The sequence below is a fragment of the Echeneis naucrates genome, chromosome 20 (assembly GCF_900963305.1).
Source record: "Echeneis naucrates chromosome 20, fEcheNa1.1, whole genome shotgun sequence".
In the NCBI taxonomy this organism is placed as follows: Eukaryota; Metazoa; Chordata; class Actinopteri; order Carangiformes; family Echeneidae; genus Echeneis; species Echeneis naucrates.
In genome coordinates this window covers 10956875-10974342 of record NC_042530.1, presented here as the reverse complement: position 1 = coordinate 10974342, position 17468 = coordinate 10956875, and the positions used below count along the sequence as shown (strand labels likewise).

Sequence of the window (17468 nt, the reverse complement as noted above, 5' to 3'; positions counted from 1 at the left end):
AATTGTATGTGTACATTGTTCTCCCAAAATCCCTCCACTCCATCCCCCAATATGACTAATTGAACAAAACCAAATTACCTGGGCTGTTTTTTTTTTTTTTGTTAGTTTGTTGTTTTTTTTTTTAATCTGTTTTAAGTGAAACTAAGATTAGCTGTTCTGGATAACCTCAACAATGGAACCGGTTAATGCACCAAATAGCCACGTAGAGACCATCACTGGCAGCACATTAAGATCCATAAAGCAAAAAATGAATAATTGTGTGCTTTTATGTGTTAGGAAATATGCTTGTAGGAACTGTGCTCCCGCTGAGTAAGGTGGTGCCTGCAGTTTCTCTGCAATACCAAATAATAAAAACAAAGCAATTCCAAATTTGCTCTCTGCTTTTGCTTCCAGGTCCACTTCAATCAATAAGTTGAAAAGTAAATTAATAGCATGAAGGTTTAATCAAGGCTGCTTTATCTGTGTCACCTCCTATTATATTTTCTAATTAACTGTATTAACTATAGTAACTGCATTCACTCAACTTTTTCCAACTACAGTAGTTAGTTCCCTTTCTTTTTGTTTTCATTTGTTCTGAAAGACATTTTTTTAATATCTTTCTGTACTTTTAATGATGCTTGCTCAGCAGCACTCCAATAAATATTTTAATTGGTTTTTAATTTGTTTTCCCGGAAAAGGGGATCATGCCACATTTTTCTCCATACTCTCTCCCCAAATTTCCCATGAGCTTGAGCCAAATGATGCTTATTACATTTCAGAAATACAGAATTTACTTAACGTAACCATTAAAGTCAGATCTTATTCTTATTGGCTGAAGACACAGTTTATTTAACCAAACATCCTGACGTAAATCGGGATAAGGCTTGCTCTTTAGCAGTGGCACCCATTGCACTTTTCCTGCATTTCTCTGCTGCAATAATGCCAACAGTTAAATTGTGAAAGGAATGCAACTCCTGGTCTGACAGGATTAAAACAAGTACTTGAGCAGTTTCGCCAGGACATACAGTAGTATACCCGAGTCTTAAAAAAGTGAGCTTGCATGACGAGGTATGGTTATGCAAAACCAGCCAATTATAAAATAAAAAAAAGCTCTTTGGAAGTCCTCAACTATTCCATAAGGGTTTATCCTTATCCCCAGAAGGATACAGCAAAGAAGTAATGCTGAATTTAATTAAGGCTATGTGTGTGTCATACAGTGCTTGTCAGGAAGGAATATTTCCTTTAGTGAAACAGAAGGGTTTGGTCACTGTAACCTTTGTGATGCATCGGTATGTGAAAGAAAGTTAAATCCTTCCTGTTTAGTCAAAGCAGTATTGGACAACTTTGAATGAACTCCATCTATTTGTCAAATCTCTATTCAGCTCCACAGTTCCTACATGTATCCAGGCAAACCTTCTCATTTTATTGAAGTTTGGCTCAGTTTGATTTCTGTTTCACAGCCAGTTGTATTTGCCTCGACCCATGACCAAAAAAAAAAAAACTTGATGCAAATCTCAGAAGAATTCAGTTTATTCAAGCCTGAGTGAAAGAAAAAAATTATCCATCCTCTCTCTCTTGCCAACACACCTGTCTTTGTTGCTTAAACATGACTCAAGGTGAAGTGTTTTCACTGTTGTTTCATATTGACTTGATGGAGAATCATGTTTCTGCTAAGCGGGTTTCCCATCTACGCTAGTTTGCCCATTAGCATTCAAAGCAGGGGAAAGTGACTTGACCTTCTCTTGTAAGTGGGGAGCCGTGAACGTGAAGTTTTAATTGAGTTCTGGTGCCTTCCGCTCTGTCTCTTTTTCTCTCTTTCTCATCAGTACAATAAACGGTTAACCTCATTGCACAGACTCCTGACACAGCTGTGATCTTTATTATGTCAGTGTGATGAATGAATGTATGCATTAATACCATCGTATCGTTGTTTAACCACCACTGACTGTCTCAACAGTTTCTTTGACATTTCACCTTCAAATAAAGATGTTTCAACGCAAGTTTCTAACTTCCATTGATTGGTTTTTCAGTTCTTTTGCTTTCCTTCTCTCTGTTTTTGTCATTTTAATCTGAGTAAACCACATCCTCTTATCGGTGAGACAGAATAATGGAGGTTCTGATTTAATGTTGAACAACCAGCCAATTATAAAGAGAAATAAAATAGAATTTGAAAAGCCATGAATATTCAAACTCATTGTTCAGCAAGCTCACACATCACAAGAAAAAGAAAAGTTAAAACTAGCTTATTCACATTCATGCTTAATAATGCTGGAGATCGCTGGCCAAAAAAGTGAATTGCTTCACATTCATCAGTTTATTTTATTTTTATTTTCCTTTTCACTAAAACCATCTGCTAATCATTCATCCATCCATCTTCTACCGCTTTTCCGTTTCTGGGTCGTGTAGGGGGTGCTGGAGCCAATCCCAGCCAACGTTCCAGGGGAGGGGCAGGGTACGCCCTGGACAGGTCACCAGTCTGTCACAGGGCCAACACACAAAGACAAACAGAGACGAACAACCACTCACACTACGAACAACTTTACCACTTTCACTGCTATAGAGTCAAAGACAGCAATTACATTTTAAAGGTAAAATCATGAATATACAATTTAAGTGTATGTGCTAAAATCACAATGGGCTGCTGGTGTGTATAGTTATAGCCTTTTAATGTCTTCTAGGAGATAGTTAATAACCGTAAAACCTCTACACACTGCACAAAGAAGAGAAATATATCCCAACCAGCACTTCACTACACTGACGACCATATTTGATACAAGCATTTCAGAGGACATTGCTGACTGTTTCCATTGTCACAATTCAACTGAAAGGAGGAAAAACTGATTCTCCTGACTGTGACCATGTTGCAAAAAATAATAATAATAATAATAATAACACATTGAGTCCATGTGACAGTGAACTCTTAAGTCTGCAATTGCACCTCTGTGAATAGACGGACAAACGTAGCCCACTGTGCTTGTTATGGCTCCAACATTGATTTCTGTAATGGCTATCCACAGGATGAAGAGCACACAAGAACCATGTGTGCTCTCAGACATTTCTCTGCTTTTATGTTTCATTGAATGCTATTGTCGAGCAGAAGATTGGCAGGAAAACTGCAGCCATGTTTGGGATTTAAACTTGCAGAAAAATTGCTGCACTTGTTTTGTCACCAGGGAGAGGCAAAGTACGTTTCATGTCAAAATTATATCTCCCCCTATTAATTAACATAAATCATACGGCATCAAAATGTATCCCAGCAGACTCACTCACTGCCGTGTAATTGTTGATATGCTTTGGTTAATGGATAACTTCAATCACTTCCTTTTTTTCTAAGCTAGATAAACATTGAGGTGTATTTGTCTAGTCCTATCTTATGCAAGGTAATATAATGCATCAGTAAACATTATGTCTCATAGTCAGTATTCTAATAATACATTTTCATTTATGTGTGTTTGTAGAATGTGTTTTCACCCTCACTCCCCTTTTTTTTTTCTGGCTTTCTCTTTAATTTCAATGGGAGTTCTTAAGAGAAATCCAATATTCAGTTTAGCTCATGCTACACGTCCCAGCTTCATATCAGTTTTATTGACACAGACAAAGGAGTCAGTTTCTAGTACAGGGTGTATCTGCATTGTCGATGGCTCCGTGGAGAAACCCGTACAAATCCAACCCAACCGCCGCCCACCTGTACCTCCAGTTCAATTAAAATTCTTTTCTTGCATCATATTGGCAAAGCTGCTACTAATAAGTGGAACAATATTGTCAAATTATCAAAGCAGCAGCGTTGGTGTGAGGGTTGGCTATGAAGTTCAGGCACCAACCGCCTCACTAAAGCGGCTTTTTATTTATTTGTTTGTTTTTTTTGGAGTCAAGTCAAAATGCTTTAAATTGAAGCAAGCCTTCGGGCATAGATTGAGATGTATCCAGCATTTTAATGCTCCCTTTTCAATTGTTAAGTTCAGGGAGAGCTGCCAGGTTTGCCAGTATCTCTCATTCTCTCTCTCGCTCTTTCTGTTTCTGTCTCTCTAAATCTCTCATTACGAGCATTCGTTTTTTTTCTTTTCATCTGCTCTGTCTTATCTTTTCTACTCACCAACACTCTTTCTTTCTCTATTTGTTTCCTGTCTCCCTATTTGGCAAACATGCAGACATACTTAAGTAGACACACAACATAAACGCACACACATTGACTTGCAGTTTTTTTGTTTGTTTGTTTTCGTGTCTGTGTTGCAGGAATGTAAGCTCCGCAGGTGAGGAGGCACGGCGAAGGATGCGGGAGTGTGACGGCCTGACAGATGCTCTGCTCTACGTCATCCAGACATCTCTGGGCAGCAGCGAGATTGACAGCAAGGTGTGTGTGTGTGTGTGTGTGTGTGAGTGAGAGAGAGAGAGAATGTAAACATCCCAGCTTGTTTTAATCTATTTTGCATGACTGTGCCTGCCAAAATTCATTCATGCTTTACTTTTTATCGGCAAGGTAAAATTATCGTACAGTAAATTTCTATTTTCACACTTAATCGTGAAGCCAGGCTGCAAGAGAGAAAAGTGTCTTCTTCCATCTTCTGTAGACTCAGAAAAACTCTAAATCTCCTCAGTGCACAGAGGGTGGAAAAAAAAAAACAAAAAAAACAAAGGATGAACCTTTTCTCACTGCCAAAAGCAGCAGCAAGAAAGAAGAATTTTAGTTTTCAAGAAGCGTTTAAGAAGCAAATTAAACTCTCAAATTTAAAGTGTTACGGCACTTCTTGCTGCCAATTTAGCTCAGTTAGTAGTCAAAGTTGAGTGGGTTTATGTTCACTTTGTGCTTCTCCGTGCGAGGACATGTTCGTGTAGCCGTGTAATGTGCGCATCACGTGTGTTCATGGCACAGTGCATGTGGGCCAGTCAATACTACATAAACAGTGTTATGGATGGCTGACTTCTCAAGGTCCCCCCTGTCTCCGAGCCTTTCTAAATGGCTGTCCTTAATCACTGTTTAACCGCGTGGCCGTCTCCACCATCTGACTGCAGTCACCAGAGGAGTGCTCCAGTAACAAAGACTGATTGGCAGGTGTACCAGCAAGTGGTCACAGCGGTGGTGATCACATTAGCCACGTGCTCTTTTTATTCTCTGTATGCCTTTTGCCTCCTTCCTCTTCTTCTTTTTTGGCTCTTCTACTTTGCCCAGACTTCTTCCTCCTTACATTGTGTGCTCATCTGTTTAGTTGGCAGACTGATCTGGTCTATCGTCAAAAGAAGCTGGGAACTAGATACTAAGAAAATAAATCTTGATTCATAAATAATACTTGATTCCTATTTAGTAGTTCCACTTGTTCAACAGTTGTGCAGAATGTTTTAAAAGGGGTTCTTTGGACATTGGACTCCAAGAACAATTAAGTAGAAATTATTAAGAAACACAAGCTGGAGTTGTTCAAATAGCATTATAGCTATAGATAGGTAATTACATCATGTACCCATGTAATTGTAATATTAGTTCTGCCTCTGTTTTTTCTCTCACAAAAGCATTATCACTTTTAAGATTTGTGTTTTAATCACTGACATCATCTCAGCTCTGCTCTCCTCTGCTTGTTACAGTCACACACCCAGGCATAAATATAGGATGTCGGCGCAATATTCATCATATGTAATGTTACAATTATGTTTTATAGCCTATGATACAATTAAACACCATCTACAGATTACTGCTGTTGCTCTGTAAGGGATGTGGAGATGTGCAGAAGTTTTAGAGTGTATAATACCACACAGCTTACAGCTAATTAAAGGATACAGTCATTTAAAATGATGGTCAGGGACTGAGTAGATTCAGCACATCATTTTACACACATACCTAATATAGCATTGACCTTTCATAAATTATATGACCTCGTTATTTAACGGCGTTCGCTCCTGCTGCTGCAACACATTCACTGCTCATCCAGTGATGTACAGTATGTTGTGAAATTCCTGGACATGCCGACCAAAACCCTCAGTGACTAGTTGTGTTTTTGTTTTTTGTTTTTTTTTTTTTTTCTTTGTACCTTATAAAGGCCCTGAATCTCTTTCTCGCTGTGGGGCTGCTCTAATGTAACTTTAACACCAACCTCTGACCTTTCTGTTCAGAAGAACCGTATAATCATTTTTAAACCGAAGCCAAGAACCTTTTTATTCCCCAAACCACCATGCAACCGGAAAGAATGGGTTAGGAATAAGTGTGAAATAGCAGGTCGAAATACAAAATGTCACTGTAAATTGTAAATAAAAAGTAACTTCTCCTACATCATTCTATACTGGCACGTGAATATAATTTCAAACATGACTGCAGCCCGCTGGAGTGAGACATTGTTTTGTTTGCTGAGACTGTTGAGGCTGTTCGATTCCACTCCTTAGCTGTTTTTGTGTACACTAACGGTCAGACAGAGAGATTGATGATTTGTCTTTGTTAATTTCCACTCTGTTGACTCGATGACTCCCCCTTTTCAGTGATACTGCACACACAATTTAAGAATAGACAATATGCACTATAAGGATCATTCAGACACACAAACATACGCGCTCGCATTTTTTTGTAGGCTGGTGGGTTCACCTCTAAACTTGGTGTTTAATGAGGTGTGATACAATACATTGGGCTTGTCATTTTTCCTCATTTATCTGTGCTTCTTCTAATCTCATTTCAAAGTCAGCGCTAACAAAATACAAAAGCGTATTACCTATGAGATTATCTTTCTCTTCTTCTCATTCTCTTTCTCTATCTTCCGCTCTCTCCATCTGTCTGGCTCATGGGTGGGGGTGGAAGGCTCATAGTGTACAAGTGTGAGAGTGGGTGTTTTCATTAGCATGCTTTGACTTTGACTTTGTGCTGTGTTTTCAGGCGAGACTTTTCATTAAATGGCATCAAACACAAATCTCCTGCCTCTGCGTTCAGATTTTATTCATTTATATCTCCTTTTCTTATCTCCTCTTCCTCCTCCACCCCCCCCCCCCCTCCCCCCCCCTTCCACCTACCTCACTTTCATCTCTCCCGTCTCACTTCATTTCCAGACTGTAGAGAACTGTGTTTGCATTCTGAGGAACCTGTCGTACCGCTTAGCTGCTGAGACGTCCCATGGCCAGCAGGGGGGATTGGAAGAGCTGGATAGTCTGCTTTGTGACGCCAATGGTCGTGATGGAGAAAGCTCGGGTTGTTGGGGAAAGAAGAAGAAGAAAAAGAAGGGAGCTGAGCAGGTGAGGATGAAGATGACTGAGGAGGTAGAACCCATGGATGGATGGCTGTGTGTGAGCTCTACTGCATGGATGAATGCCATTTATCAAGAAGAGCGAATGTTTCCCAATTCAAACTCTCTAAATGCGATTTGGCGGCAGTTATCACACAATATCATAGGCAAACTATTTAGTAAGCCTTTATCCCCTGCACAGATTCACACTATGCACACTTGTTATTTTTCTCCACTCATTTATTCAAATTATTACCTTCATTATCCCTCATCTGTATATTTACACATGGGGGCAAAAAGCAAAGACAGCTTTCATGGAGCAGGAACACAGAGTGAGTGGTTCAGGCAGCTCTGCCTCAAAAGGGACATGCATGTGGTGAATAATGGAAAACAGCGATGAAACTCACAGATCACAGGAGCACCGTGACAGTTTTATAGTGTATTGGCTCATAAGCCATTTTTTGACACCTTTTTAAAGCAGTCACATACCTTTTTAACACCAACTTTGCTCATCAAAGTATCTTGATTCAAAGTAGTTTTTTTTTTGTTTTTTTTCTCCTCTCTCCTCCCTGTTCTCTATTCTTTCATGTTTTTTCTGAAAGTTTGGAGTGGAGACAGAATTCACACTCCACATGGCTTCATGACGTCAAAAACACACCTCACTGGCATGCTCAATTCGGGGGTGTGAGTGTGTAATTCAGAATTGCCCATGGGCCCGAAACTGAGACACAAACACAGCGCGATGCAACTTTACCACACTAATAACTGATGCATTTTTGCTCCACAAGACTTAATCTCTCTTTTACGCTTCCCATTGGGCATTGTGTATTTTCTTGTAATACCTGCCATGCATGGATGCAGACCACTGGCCCAGTCAGAGAAAGACTGGGCCAGAATAGAGAAATTCTTCCTTTGAATATGATTTGAATTTGACCTGAAACCCAAAGCTTGTCAGAACCCATCAGCTTCAGATAGCATGTGCACCTTAACTGCATTATGCGTTCTCTTTAGTCTGGATTGGAGGATAGACAGCATATCATGGCTGGATACAGACAGACAGCAGCCAGACAGCATGAAATAAGAAATACAAATACAGGTGCAAGGAGGGGTAGTAACCACCAGACAGGCTGAAATATAGAAGCCATGGAGCCAACAGCCTGGTTCAGACACAGACAGGCATACACAGAAGTCAGAAACCAGGCAAGAAAGAGAGAGACACAGATGGCCAGTGAGTGAAACAGACAGACTATAATTCAGGAATTATTAATAAAAGGTTCAGACAGCAAGGCCAACCAATTGAACAGAGGACTGGAATGGACCAAAACACTTTATGGACTGGAAGACACAAATGCTCATACACGTTTTGTCTCCATCAGGGATTCAATGAAGTTCTGTTTTACAGAAGCCCCAGAGGTACAGTAAATATGGCAGAGCTCCTAATGTTGAGTGGGAGGCAACATGTACACCACTTGCTTGGTTTCCTTTGTTGTGAAGTAATTTCAGTTCAGCAATGCTTCATCTGAGTGTCCGGGAAGGCCCCTACCTTCAATCCTTCCTCTAATATACACAGTATATGTACTGTATATATTTTGACACTGGAGGACATCTTCGTGGAGTCAGCTGATGCAATTGTTGGCACAACCCAAACACATCCAATTTGGACACCAGATCCCTACATGTTGATAACTTGACAAAAGTCCTTGTGGCCGAAGTCTAAATAAATCAACAGTGGTGATATCGGTGAGCAACAATTCTCCTTATTGTTGTATTGTTTACTTGCCCAGCAGGAGTACGGTGATAATACATTTTTTTCATAGCAGGAAATATAATGCTTACACCATTGAAAATTTGTCAGCTTGAGTGTTTTACAATTCTTAAAGTATAAAAAAAGACATGCTAAAGCGAGAAATTGGAATGAAATGCTAGAAGGCTGCATATGAAGGAAATAAAATAAAAATGTTTGATTTATTTCATCTTTGGAGAATTTCACATATGCAAATGAACTTCATGCATTTGTATTTAGGATGTCTCCTGGAAACCAAAAGTACTCTGTCGTGAGAGAGCCGATGCCCCTTGTTGAAGTACCTCTGCAGACTTCAAACTGTAAAAATGCTTTGATTTTAGGATCAGAGAATCTATGTATAGATAAAAACATGCACACATGCGCACACATTCCTCGGCACCTCTCTCAAGACGCACACTACCCTAGTTTACCTTAAGACAAGGCAAGGAGGAGGGGAAGCAGCAGACTGAAAATGAGAGGGTCGACAGGGAAGAAGGGAAAAAAGACAAGAGAGAAGGATAGGAATAGAATAAGTAAACAGGGAGAGAGGTGGGCAAACAGGAAAGGAAAGGAGAGACAAATCAAAAGGGAGGTAGAGAAAAAAGATACGTGACAAGCAGCAGAGAAAAGAGAGACATGGGTTTGTGCCTATGTGGACAAGGTGTGGACATGTCTTTCAACAAAGGGGTCAAACATCACAAATGGAGGAGGAGGAGGATGACGGGGGACTTTTAGGCTTACCACTCAAAGCTACCGAAGGAGATAAATATATTGTCCATCCTTTCATGCACATCTCCTTTCTATCTACCATTCACCATCTCCTCTCTATCAACAGTCCTTCCTGCATTAACAGGCTTACAGGGAGTGATTTTCTTTTTTCTGGTCATTTTTTATTGAGAGAACGTGTATGAGTAACACCATACATGGAGATTTTCAATTTTCTTTTCCCCCACCGCATGCAAATATATGTTGTATATTCGAAGGCTTTCACTAATTTGAAGGAAGCAGCCCGTACTTGGAGAGTCCTCAGGCTAGCTCCATGCATTTGGGCCACACATGGTTGTACAGGGAGTGATCATCTGATGTTTTAATTGCGTGGGGTGCTCAATGTGGAGCTGTGGTTTGCTTTTTGACACACATGCGATCAGTGTGACACAACACCAGCAATTAGACACAGGAATCGACATTATTCAGATAGCTCGCCGTTGTGATTACCACAGGTGTGGAACACCATCATATGCAAATGGTAAGAGAGGGGTAAATTAATGAATGCCGTTATCTTTCAAAACTTTGAATTCAGATTTTATTGTCGTACAACATAGACGTCTGTCACGCAGCACAATTAAATTGTTACTCCGTCACACAATGTCTTCTCATCAGCATGCGATGATTATTAAAAAACATTTTGACAGCAAAAGTAAAAAAAAATATATTTGTATATATAAAAATATATTTAAAAGCAGTGACAACGAGAACAGCAAAAGTGAGGCACAATAGTATAACAGGCACCCAAATATAGAGACTATGCAAAATATTTAAGTGAGGGCCATTGTGTTTGTGCGTGTGGCAGTATGTTTTTGTCTACTGCTTCAAAAGTGTTCACAAGTAACCACTTCCATTTTTCACCTTTCTGCAGTAATGTTCAGGTGTAACCCTCAACCTTATGACTTCTCAACCTGGTGTTAAGTTCAGCTTTTTCAAAAAAAGTCTTGTTGAAAATAATGTTTTTTCGGGCGTTTCACCTTGAGTCACAGTAATAGTATCTGTCCCACTTTGTCTCCTCTTGCTCAGTGGGATGGTGTGGGCCCTTTTCCAGACACCGCAGAGCCTCCCAAAGGGGTTCAGATGCTGTGGCACCCCACCATCGTCAAGCCTTACCTCACCCTGCTGTCTGAATGCTCAAACCCCGACACCCTGGAGGGAGCAGCTGGGGCTCTGCAGAACCTGGCCGCAGGGAGTTGGAAGGTATCAGTGAGATTTCAAAAGTTTCCCAAACTGTTTATCTTCTTCTTTCTTTCTTTTTTCTTCTATCCGTTTTTGCAATGTCCAATTTTGCAATGTTTTGCAATGTTCATTTGTCAAATGAGTAATATAAACAAACACAAGTCAGCAACTTGCATGAGTCAAAATGTTCCTATTGTCACAACTACAAAGGCCAGTTGAAAAGGTAAAGCTTAGGTCCTGTTCCCTTTCAGGTCACTAATGACAAACAAGGGGAAGTACATTTAAAATGGAAGAACTAACCCTTATCCTTGTCCAAATACATTATGTCAAGATTGGCATGAGCCTTCAGGAGTTTTTCTGAAGCTAGATCCAAATTTCTAGGGAATGACTGACAACGCTGGGGCCTTTTGGCACGCCTGAGGCAAAGTTAAGAAAGGTGTTGCGGTCAGACTGACAGGTGATGATAATGGACTGCAAGCACTAGACTTTGCAGACATCCAGCTTGAACATAAAAGTGCCTGCTGGTAGTCGTGTGGTTTAGTGTGTGTCGTGTGTCATGTGATTACACTGTTCCTGGTTTGAATCTAGCCAGCAAATCATGCTGCAGGACATTCCCCCTCTCTCTCTTTGTTTTCTGTCAGCCCATTTGCCAAATGTGGACTAAAAATAAAGGTTGAAAAAAAATGTAAAACTTGAAGTGCCAGAGATGAATGCATCTAGGAGGTGCAAAGCTCAAAGCAGTTGTGTATGTATTGTGCCTAAGAACCTCCAGGTGCCAGGCGTCCACACACATCAGGTTTTTCTGGGACCCTCTGTCCTATAAACTGTCCAAGCCTGGCTTCTGATCCAAAGCCAGTGTCTCTCCTGTCAGTCCCAGCCTCCGCTCTCCATGTCCAGCACACTGCACTGAAATAGAGCTGGTGATAAATTGCTGCCCCCCCCAATCAGAAAATGTAGTATTGAGAATTAAGAGAGAAAAGGTACAGGCTTCCTGAAGAGCTTTAAAGAGATCATAATAAGACACCCTTTTTAAGAGTGAAAGTATTTGAGAATGTTAATTCAATGATGCCAGCATGGCGGCGCATTGCTTGGCACTGTTGCCCCACAATAAGAAGGTTGCGGGTTCAGTTCCCAGGCCTGGGGCCTTTCTGTGCGGAGTTTGGATGTTCTCCCCGTGCCTGCGTGGGTGTCCTCCCACCGTCCAAAGATATCACGTTTGGTGAAACTGGTGACTCTAAATTGTCCATAGGACTGAATGTGAATGGTTGTTGGTCTCTGTCTGTCTCTGTGTGTTGGACCTGTGATGGACTGGCAACCTGCCCTCGCCCAATGTGAGTGAGCTGGGGTTGGCTCCAGCAACCCCACAACCCGGAAACGGATAAGCAGTTGAAGATGAATGAATGAATGATGTTATTAATAAGAAGAGCTGTACCCAAAGCCTTGGCTCCTACTGAAAATGAAAAAGCTGCCCTGGCCAACAATTGCCAAGACACCACGGAGCAGTTTCACACAGGTGGGAACGCTTGAGAAAAGGCCAAATCATTCCTTCATTCCTTTTTAACTAGATGAGTCAGTCCCCTGACATTCTGGTTAATAAAATCGAGATTACCAGCCATAAGAAGTGAAAAGGCAGTAAAGCCTCTTTATGCTATTAACAGGAGATTAAACAAAGATAAACAATACAACAGAATAAGCAAACAGCAAAGAAACCAAGAAGAGAGGACAAAGAGAAACCGAAAAAACTATCCTCGAAAAAGCCGCTATAGTCAAAAACTAAAGCCCCAGATCAGCCTTGCTCTACAGGATTTACGTAGGTCAAGATTCATCTCTGAACAGAGCAATTACTGGTGTAAAAAAAAAAATAAATGAGCAAGGTACCTTATTGTTTTGTTCTTTGGAAAGCCTAATAATATAAATACTTTATTAATATTAGTAAATAATAGTAATACAAATGACAAATTGTTATTATTATTACTTTTCCAGAAAAGTTACAAAGTGCTATGAATTATTTGTCAGGCCTTGATGTTTTCCAGAGTGGGTCACAGATTTTGGTGCTCTTGTAAGCTTCCTCTCTGGCAGGATGGGAAAACACAAATCAGAAATTGAAAGAGCTTTCAGAGTAATAAATGTACATTCATGGCAGGCAAATATCCATTGTAATGGCATTAGATATCGACAAGCACATTAAAGTAGACTGGGTGTTTGCAAGCAAGCATTTTTTTTTTTTTTTCATTACCCCAGATCAGCTCAGATCAGGCTTTATACAAATTCAACAGCTTCTCCTGTTCCATTAAATGCCACCGTGCAGAGGATAAACAGCTCAAAGAGTCAGAATAATGACCTCCCTGCTCACAGTCACGTCCTGCCTACTTCGGCATATTTTGAGCACGAGTCCATATATTTATATGTCCAGAAATAACATTCTGATGCAATGCAAATACTGTAATGATGTAAAGGCTCCAAGGCTGAACACTCCAGGGAGCACAGCAAGAGTTCAACAGCAGCTGACTGATGGAAGCACCTACGTAACAGCGCATGAGTCACATATTCATATTGGAAGCGGCAAGGGCAGCTGTAGCCTTGAGGAAAGTGTACAGAAGAATGAAAGGGAGACAGAATGAGGGCTTAACCTTAAATGATCTTGAAATTATAACACTGCATCTGACATCTCTGGCTATGAATGAACTACATTGGCACTGGTGTTGTTGGAAATGTGAATGTGATCACAGAATGATTTGTCGAAAGATGATGCAAGTGCTCCTGTATATGAAAACGGACTGGAGAGATATTTTGACATGCAACCACACTTTGAGAGGGACTCTGAGTTGATGCGTGCGGGAGACGATGCATATCTGATTTTGGTTTTATGAGGGCTTCTATTGGTAGACGAAGAGGAAGAGGGAGCGCTGCATTGGGAGACAAAGGGAGAAGGAGGAAATGATGGGGGCAGGTGGTCTTGAGGAAATCATATTTTCTATTTTGGGACTGCTGGTGTGTGTGTTTGAGTGTCTGTCTGTGTTAGTGTGTGTGTGCGCTTTGTTGTGTCTCCTCTAAGCAAGCTCCCTCTCCTGGCTTTGAGTTTATGGCTGCTAACAGTTTCCAAAGAAGCTGCGTTGGCGGACTGCTGGCACCGTCTACACTCTGCTCACTAAGCGCTTGGCTAAGGCATGTGATCATTTCCCTCTATGGGTGAATTATTTCCTAAAATGATTATATGAACTATAGTTTACCCTTTTTTTCCCCCCAAAGAAAGCAATACAGTTCTTTATCCATAACATACCCTGGAAAGATGAACTATTCCTTAAAACAGAATGCTGTGTTTCCCATTTCACTTACTGATATCCATGCTTTTATGATGTTTAACACCTCCTTAGTTTTTCACAGTTGACCCACAAGGCGGCACTACTTGAGCCGTTTAAGGTCGAGTGGACAGTTTAAGTGTACCTTGATAGTTGTTGAGGGAGGACAGAGTGGTCTCCAAGCTCAAAACCTTTCTCTCTGGTTCATATAATTCTCCATCTCACTGTATATCACTTGTGAGCCAGTGAAATGCCTCAGCTGCTCTCATATTGCCCCTGAATACAATGAATCTCCCTTTCCACCTCACCCACTGCGCTTAATTTTTCTGTTTTTCCCATTTCCCCACCACGACCAATTTGAATCAGCCAGTCTCTGGCAGAAAAGAAAAGAAACGAGTGGTCAGCGAGCTGACAGTGGAAGAAAGAAAGGAGATTGATTGAAAATTAGATTTGGCCAAAGTGTGTTCATAGTAAGGTTAGCCAAATGTGCATGGTGTCCGTAGAAGGAGGGAAATACTTTTGTAATTGGTGCAGGGCCTCTCCTTTTGTTAGCCATGCCTTGTGGAGACAAGGCATTGTTGGCTCAAGTGGATGTCTCCCATCCCCATAATCCCATTCAAGAAGTAAAATGGTATCACTTTCAGAATGATGAGCAAGACTAGAAAATAAAAACCTCATGTCTTGTTTTGTTTTTTTTCAATTATAATTCTTATGGGTTTGCTGTGAATACTCTCAAACACCTACAGATCCTACAGATTTTGTCATGAACAAAATGGTGACTGTTTTTTTTTTTGTTTGTTTGTTTTAAACAGTTTGCCCTTACCCACACACAGGACAAATAAACCCCACCCCTACTCTGCCCAGTTCCTTCTGATTAACTACCTTATGCCTGCTCTGTCCCTGTCAGTGGTCGGTGTACATCCGGGCTGCTGTTCGTAAGGAGAAAGGCCTTCCCATCCTGGTGGAGTTACTGAGAATAGACAACGACAAAGTGGTGTGCGCCGTGGCCACCGCGCTCCGAAATATGGCCCTGGACATAAGGAACAAGGAGCTCATCGGTGAGTACTAATAAAGACCCCACCTAATTCCAAGAGTGGAATTAGGTGGGGAGTGATAGATGTTTTGTAAAGAGCAACATAAAGCACATTTTCAGCTCTAATTATATTCTCTCATAGCCTTTGTACCATGGTCTGTTCTTCTTCTGTTGTTCTCATTTTGAAAACGCAAGTCAAGCACTTGTGTTGAAGTGATGTAACACCAGGGTAAAGAGCCTGTAACCAGTTGCATCAATTAGAGGTAATTTAACACAAACAGTAGCCTGTAGTCACCTCTGCCTCTCAGCAGTCACATAGCGTAATGGCTCATTGGCTCATTCAGCTCGGCCAATGTTAACCAGGTGGAGAACTTCTGGTGTGTGATTTTGACTTCGACCTTCATTGTGATTTAGGCCATTAATTGGTAGTAACAATTGAAATTGAAGTAAGGCCTGCCAAGTTGGTCATGGAATCTAAAATTTTAGTTCCGCGGCTGTTTCATACATGGCCACATCATAATGGTGAAACCGGGGAGAATCAAACTGTTTGGTTTGTTTCTCCATTGTTTAATGTCTGTTTGTTTGTGTGTTAGAGAATAAAGCTCATTAGGAAATACAGAGTAAGAAGTGAATAAGGGAAATAAACCTATTAATAAGTGCTTGAGAAAAAAAAGACTTAAGAATGAGAAGAGTGTGGGAGGGAGATACTTTGGCAGAATGACGATCACTTCAAAGGTTTGCGAGGGCTTTGAAAAGTATGCTGTGGTAATGAGTGAGCCACAGTCAGGCTGCACCACATCTGGGGATCAGGGATGAGTAGTTAACCTGACACACTGAGACACTTCTATCAGGATGGTGTGTGCGTGCGTGTGTGTGTGGTGGGTGTTTCTCTCGCTGTCTGGAAATCCATTTATATGTTTGATGTGTTTACTGATATATAATAATAATATGTTTGGACATGCAGCGTATGTGCACGTGTGACATCACACCCCTGTCTCTGGTATGGCTGATTAGCTCGGCTTCCAGGTTGGCTCTATGGTTTCTATAGCAACCCCAACACCCTCCGTCTCCGGCGAGGAGCTTCTGGAGCCTCGCTGGGTTTTGCCAGCCTGTTTAAAGAACGGCAAGAATTGCTGCTGTCAAACATGCTCAGATGGTGTGGTTAACACATGGCAGCAGATTCCTGTAGAACTGATGCGTTTGCGCGGTCAAGACATTTATCATTCTGATCTAAATCGTTTCTGTTCAAATGGGGTTTGTTTATTCTTGTGTACACCTGTAGATGCGTCAGCTAAAAGTAAAGTTAGGTGGTATAGAAATCCTAGCAGGTACGCAACATTATCTTTTTCAAGGATCAACAGCGGCCTTTGCTTATCTTTTCTGTTTTCCTTTTTTAATTCTTCAGTTCACCACATCTTTATACATCGCATCATGTTCGTAAAGTTTATACTCTCGATAAAAGAGATTTAGAACATATTTGTTTAAGAATGTGAGCAAAGATAAAAGGCGTTTTTATACGTTTTTCTCTGACACCCGACTGTTTTCTAACTGAGATCAGTAAGTCGCATATTATTGCTTAACAAGCGCTTCAACTATCTTCAAAATTCAAGAGGTAATAATAGACCTTCTAAGCAGCACTTTTTCTTCAGGGCAGACTGGAGGCTCTGCATTGAGATGGGCCACAGGTAGCTGGTTGGGGTGTGACAGATCTGTTCCAACACCGGTGCTGCTCGATGCCACGGGAAGCTGAACTTGCTTTCTTCACCTTGGTAGATAAACAGCTGGTGATGCTTCCAACTCACATGATGAAAATGGGCCAGAGGAAATCATTTAAATACGCTTGGGCACTGAAAGATTTGTTTTTGTTTTACTGAACAAACAGCAAACTGCCATTCATATCAGTTCTAACAAAACAGTTGCCACCGACCAGGCAGATTGAGGTGATATACTGGTTTCACTGGATTAATATAGTATTCCAAGGTCATGTTCAGCTGTCTTTACGTTAAGTCTGATGGATGGAGCTATTTGCTTTTACATTGTTGAAATAAGCATTTGATTTAAATTAAATAAAAAAAAAAACAAAACAGTCTATATACTCACACTATTTAATTAATTCTTCCATTTGACCTTTTAAAATGAGAACACTACTTTTTTTTTTTTTTTTTCTCTGGGAATCATTCAAATGTTCTCTAATTGATTAAAATATTAACAGTAATTGGTACATTTTAATTTCCAGTCTT

The 17468-nt window shown here is 40.7% G+C and overlaps 1 protein-coding gene across 1 annotated transcript in view; it reads left to right on the top strand.

Annotated features, from left to right (window-relative positions):
- Positions 1–17468, top strand: part of ctnnd2a (catenin (cadherin-associated protein), delta 2a) — a 228178-nt gene that overhangs the window by 182437 nt on the left and 28273 nt on the right. The window contains exons 16-19 of the mRNA XM_029528938.1: positions 4213–4330; positions 6997–7179; positions 10744–10917; positions 15103–15253. Coding sequence (XP_029384798.1) covers positions 4213–4330; positions 6997–7179; positions 10744–10917; positions 15103–15253 — 626 coding nt within the window. The remainder of the gene's footprint in view (positions 1–4212; positions 4331–6996; positions 7180–10743; positions 10918–15102; positions 15254–17468) is intronic.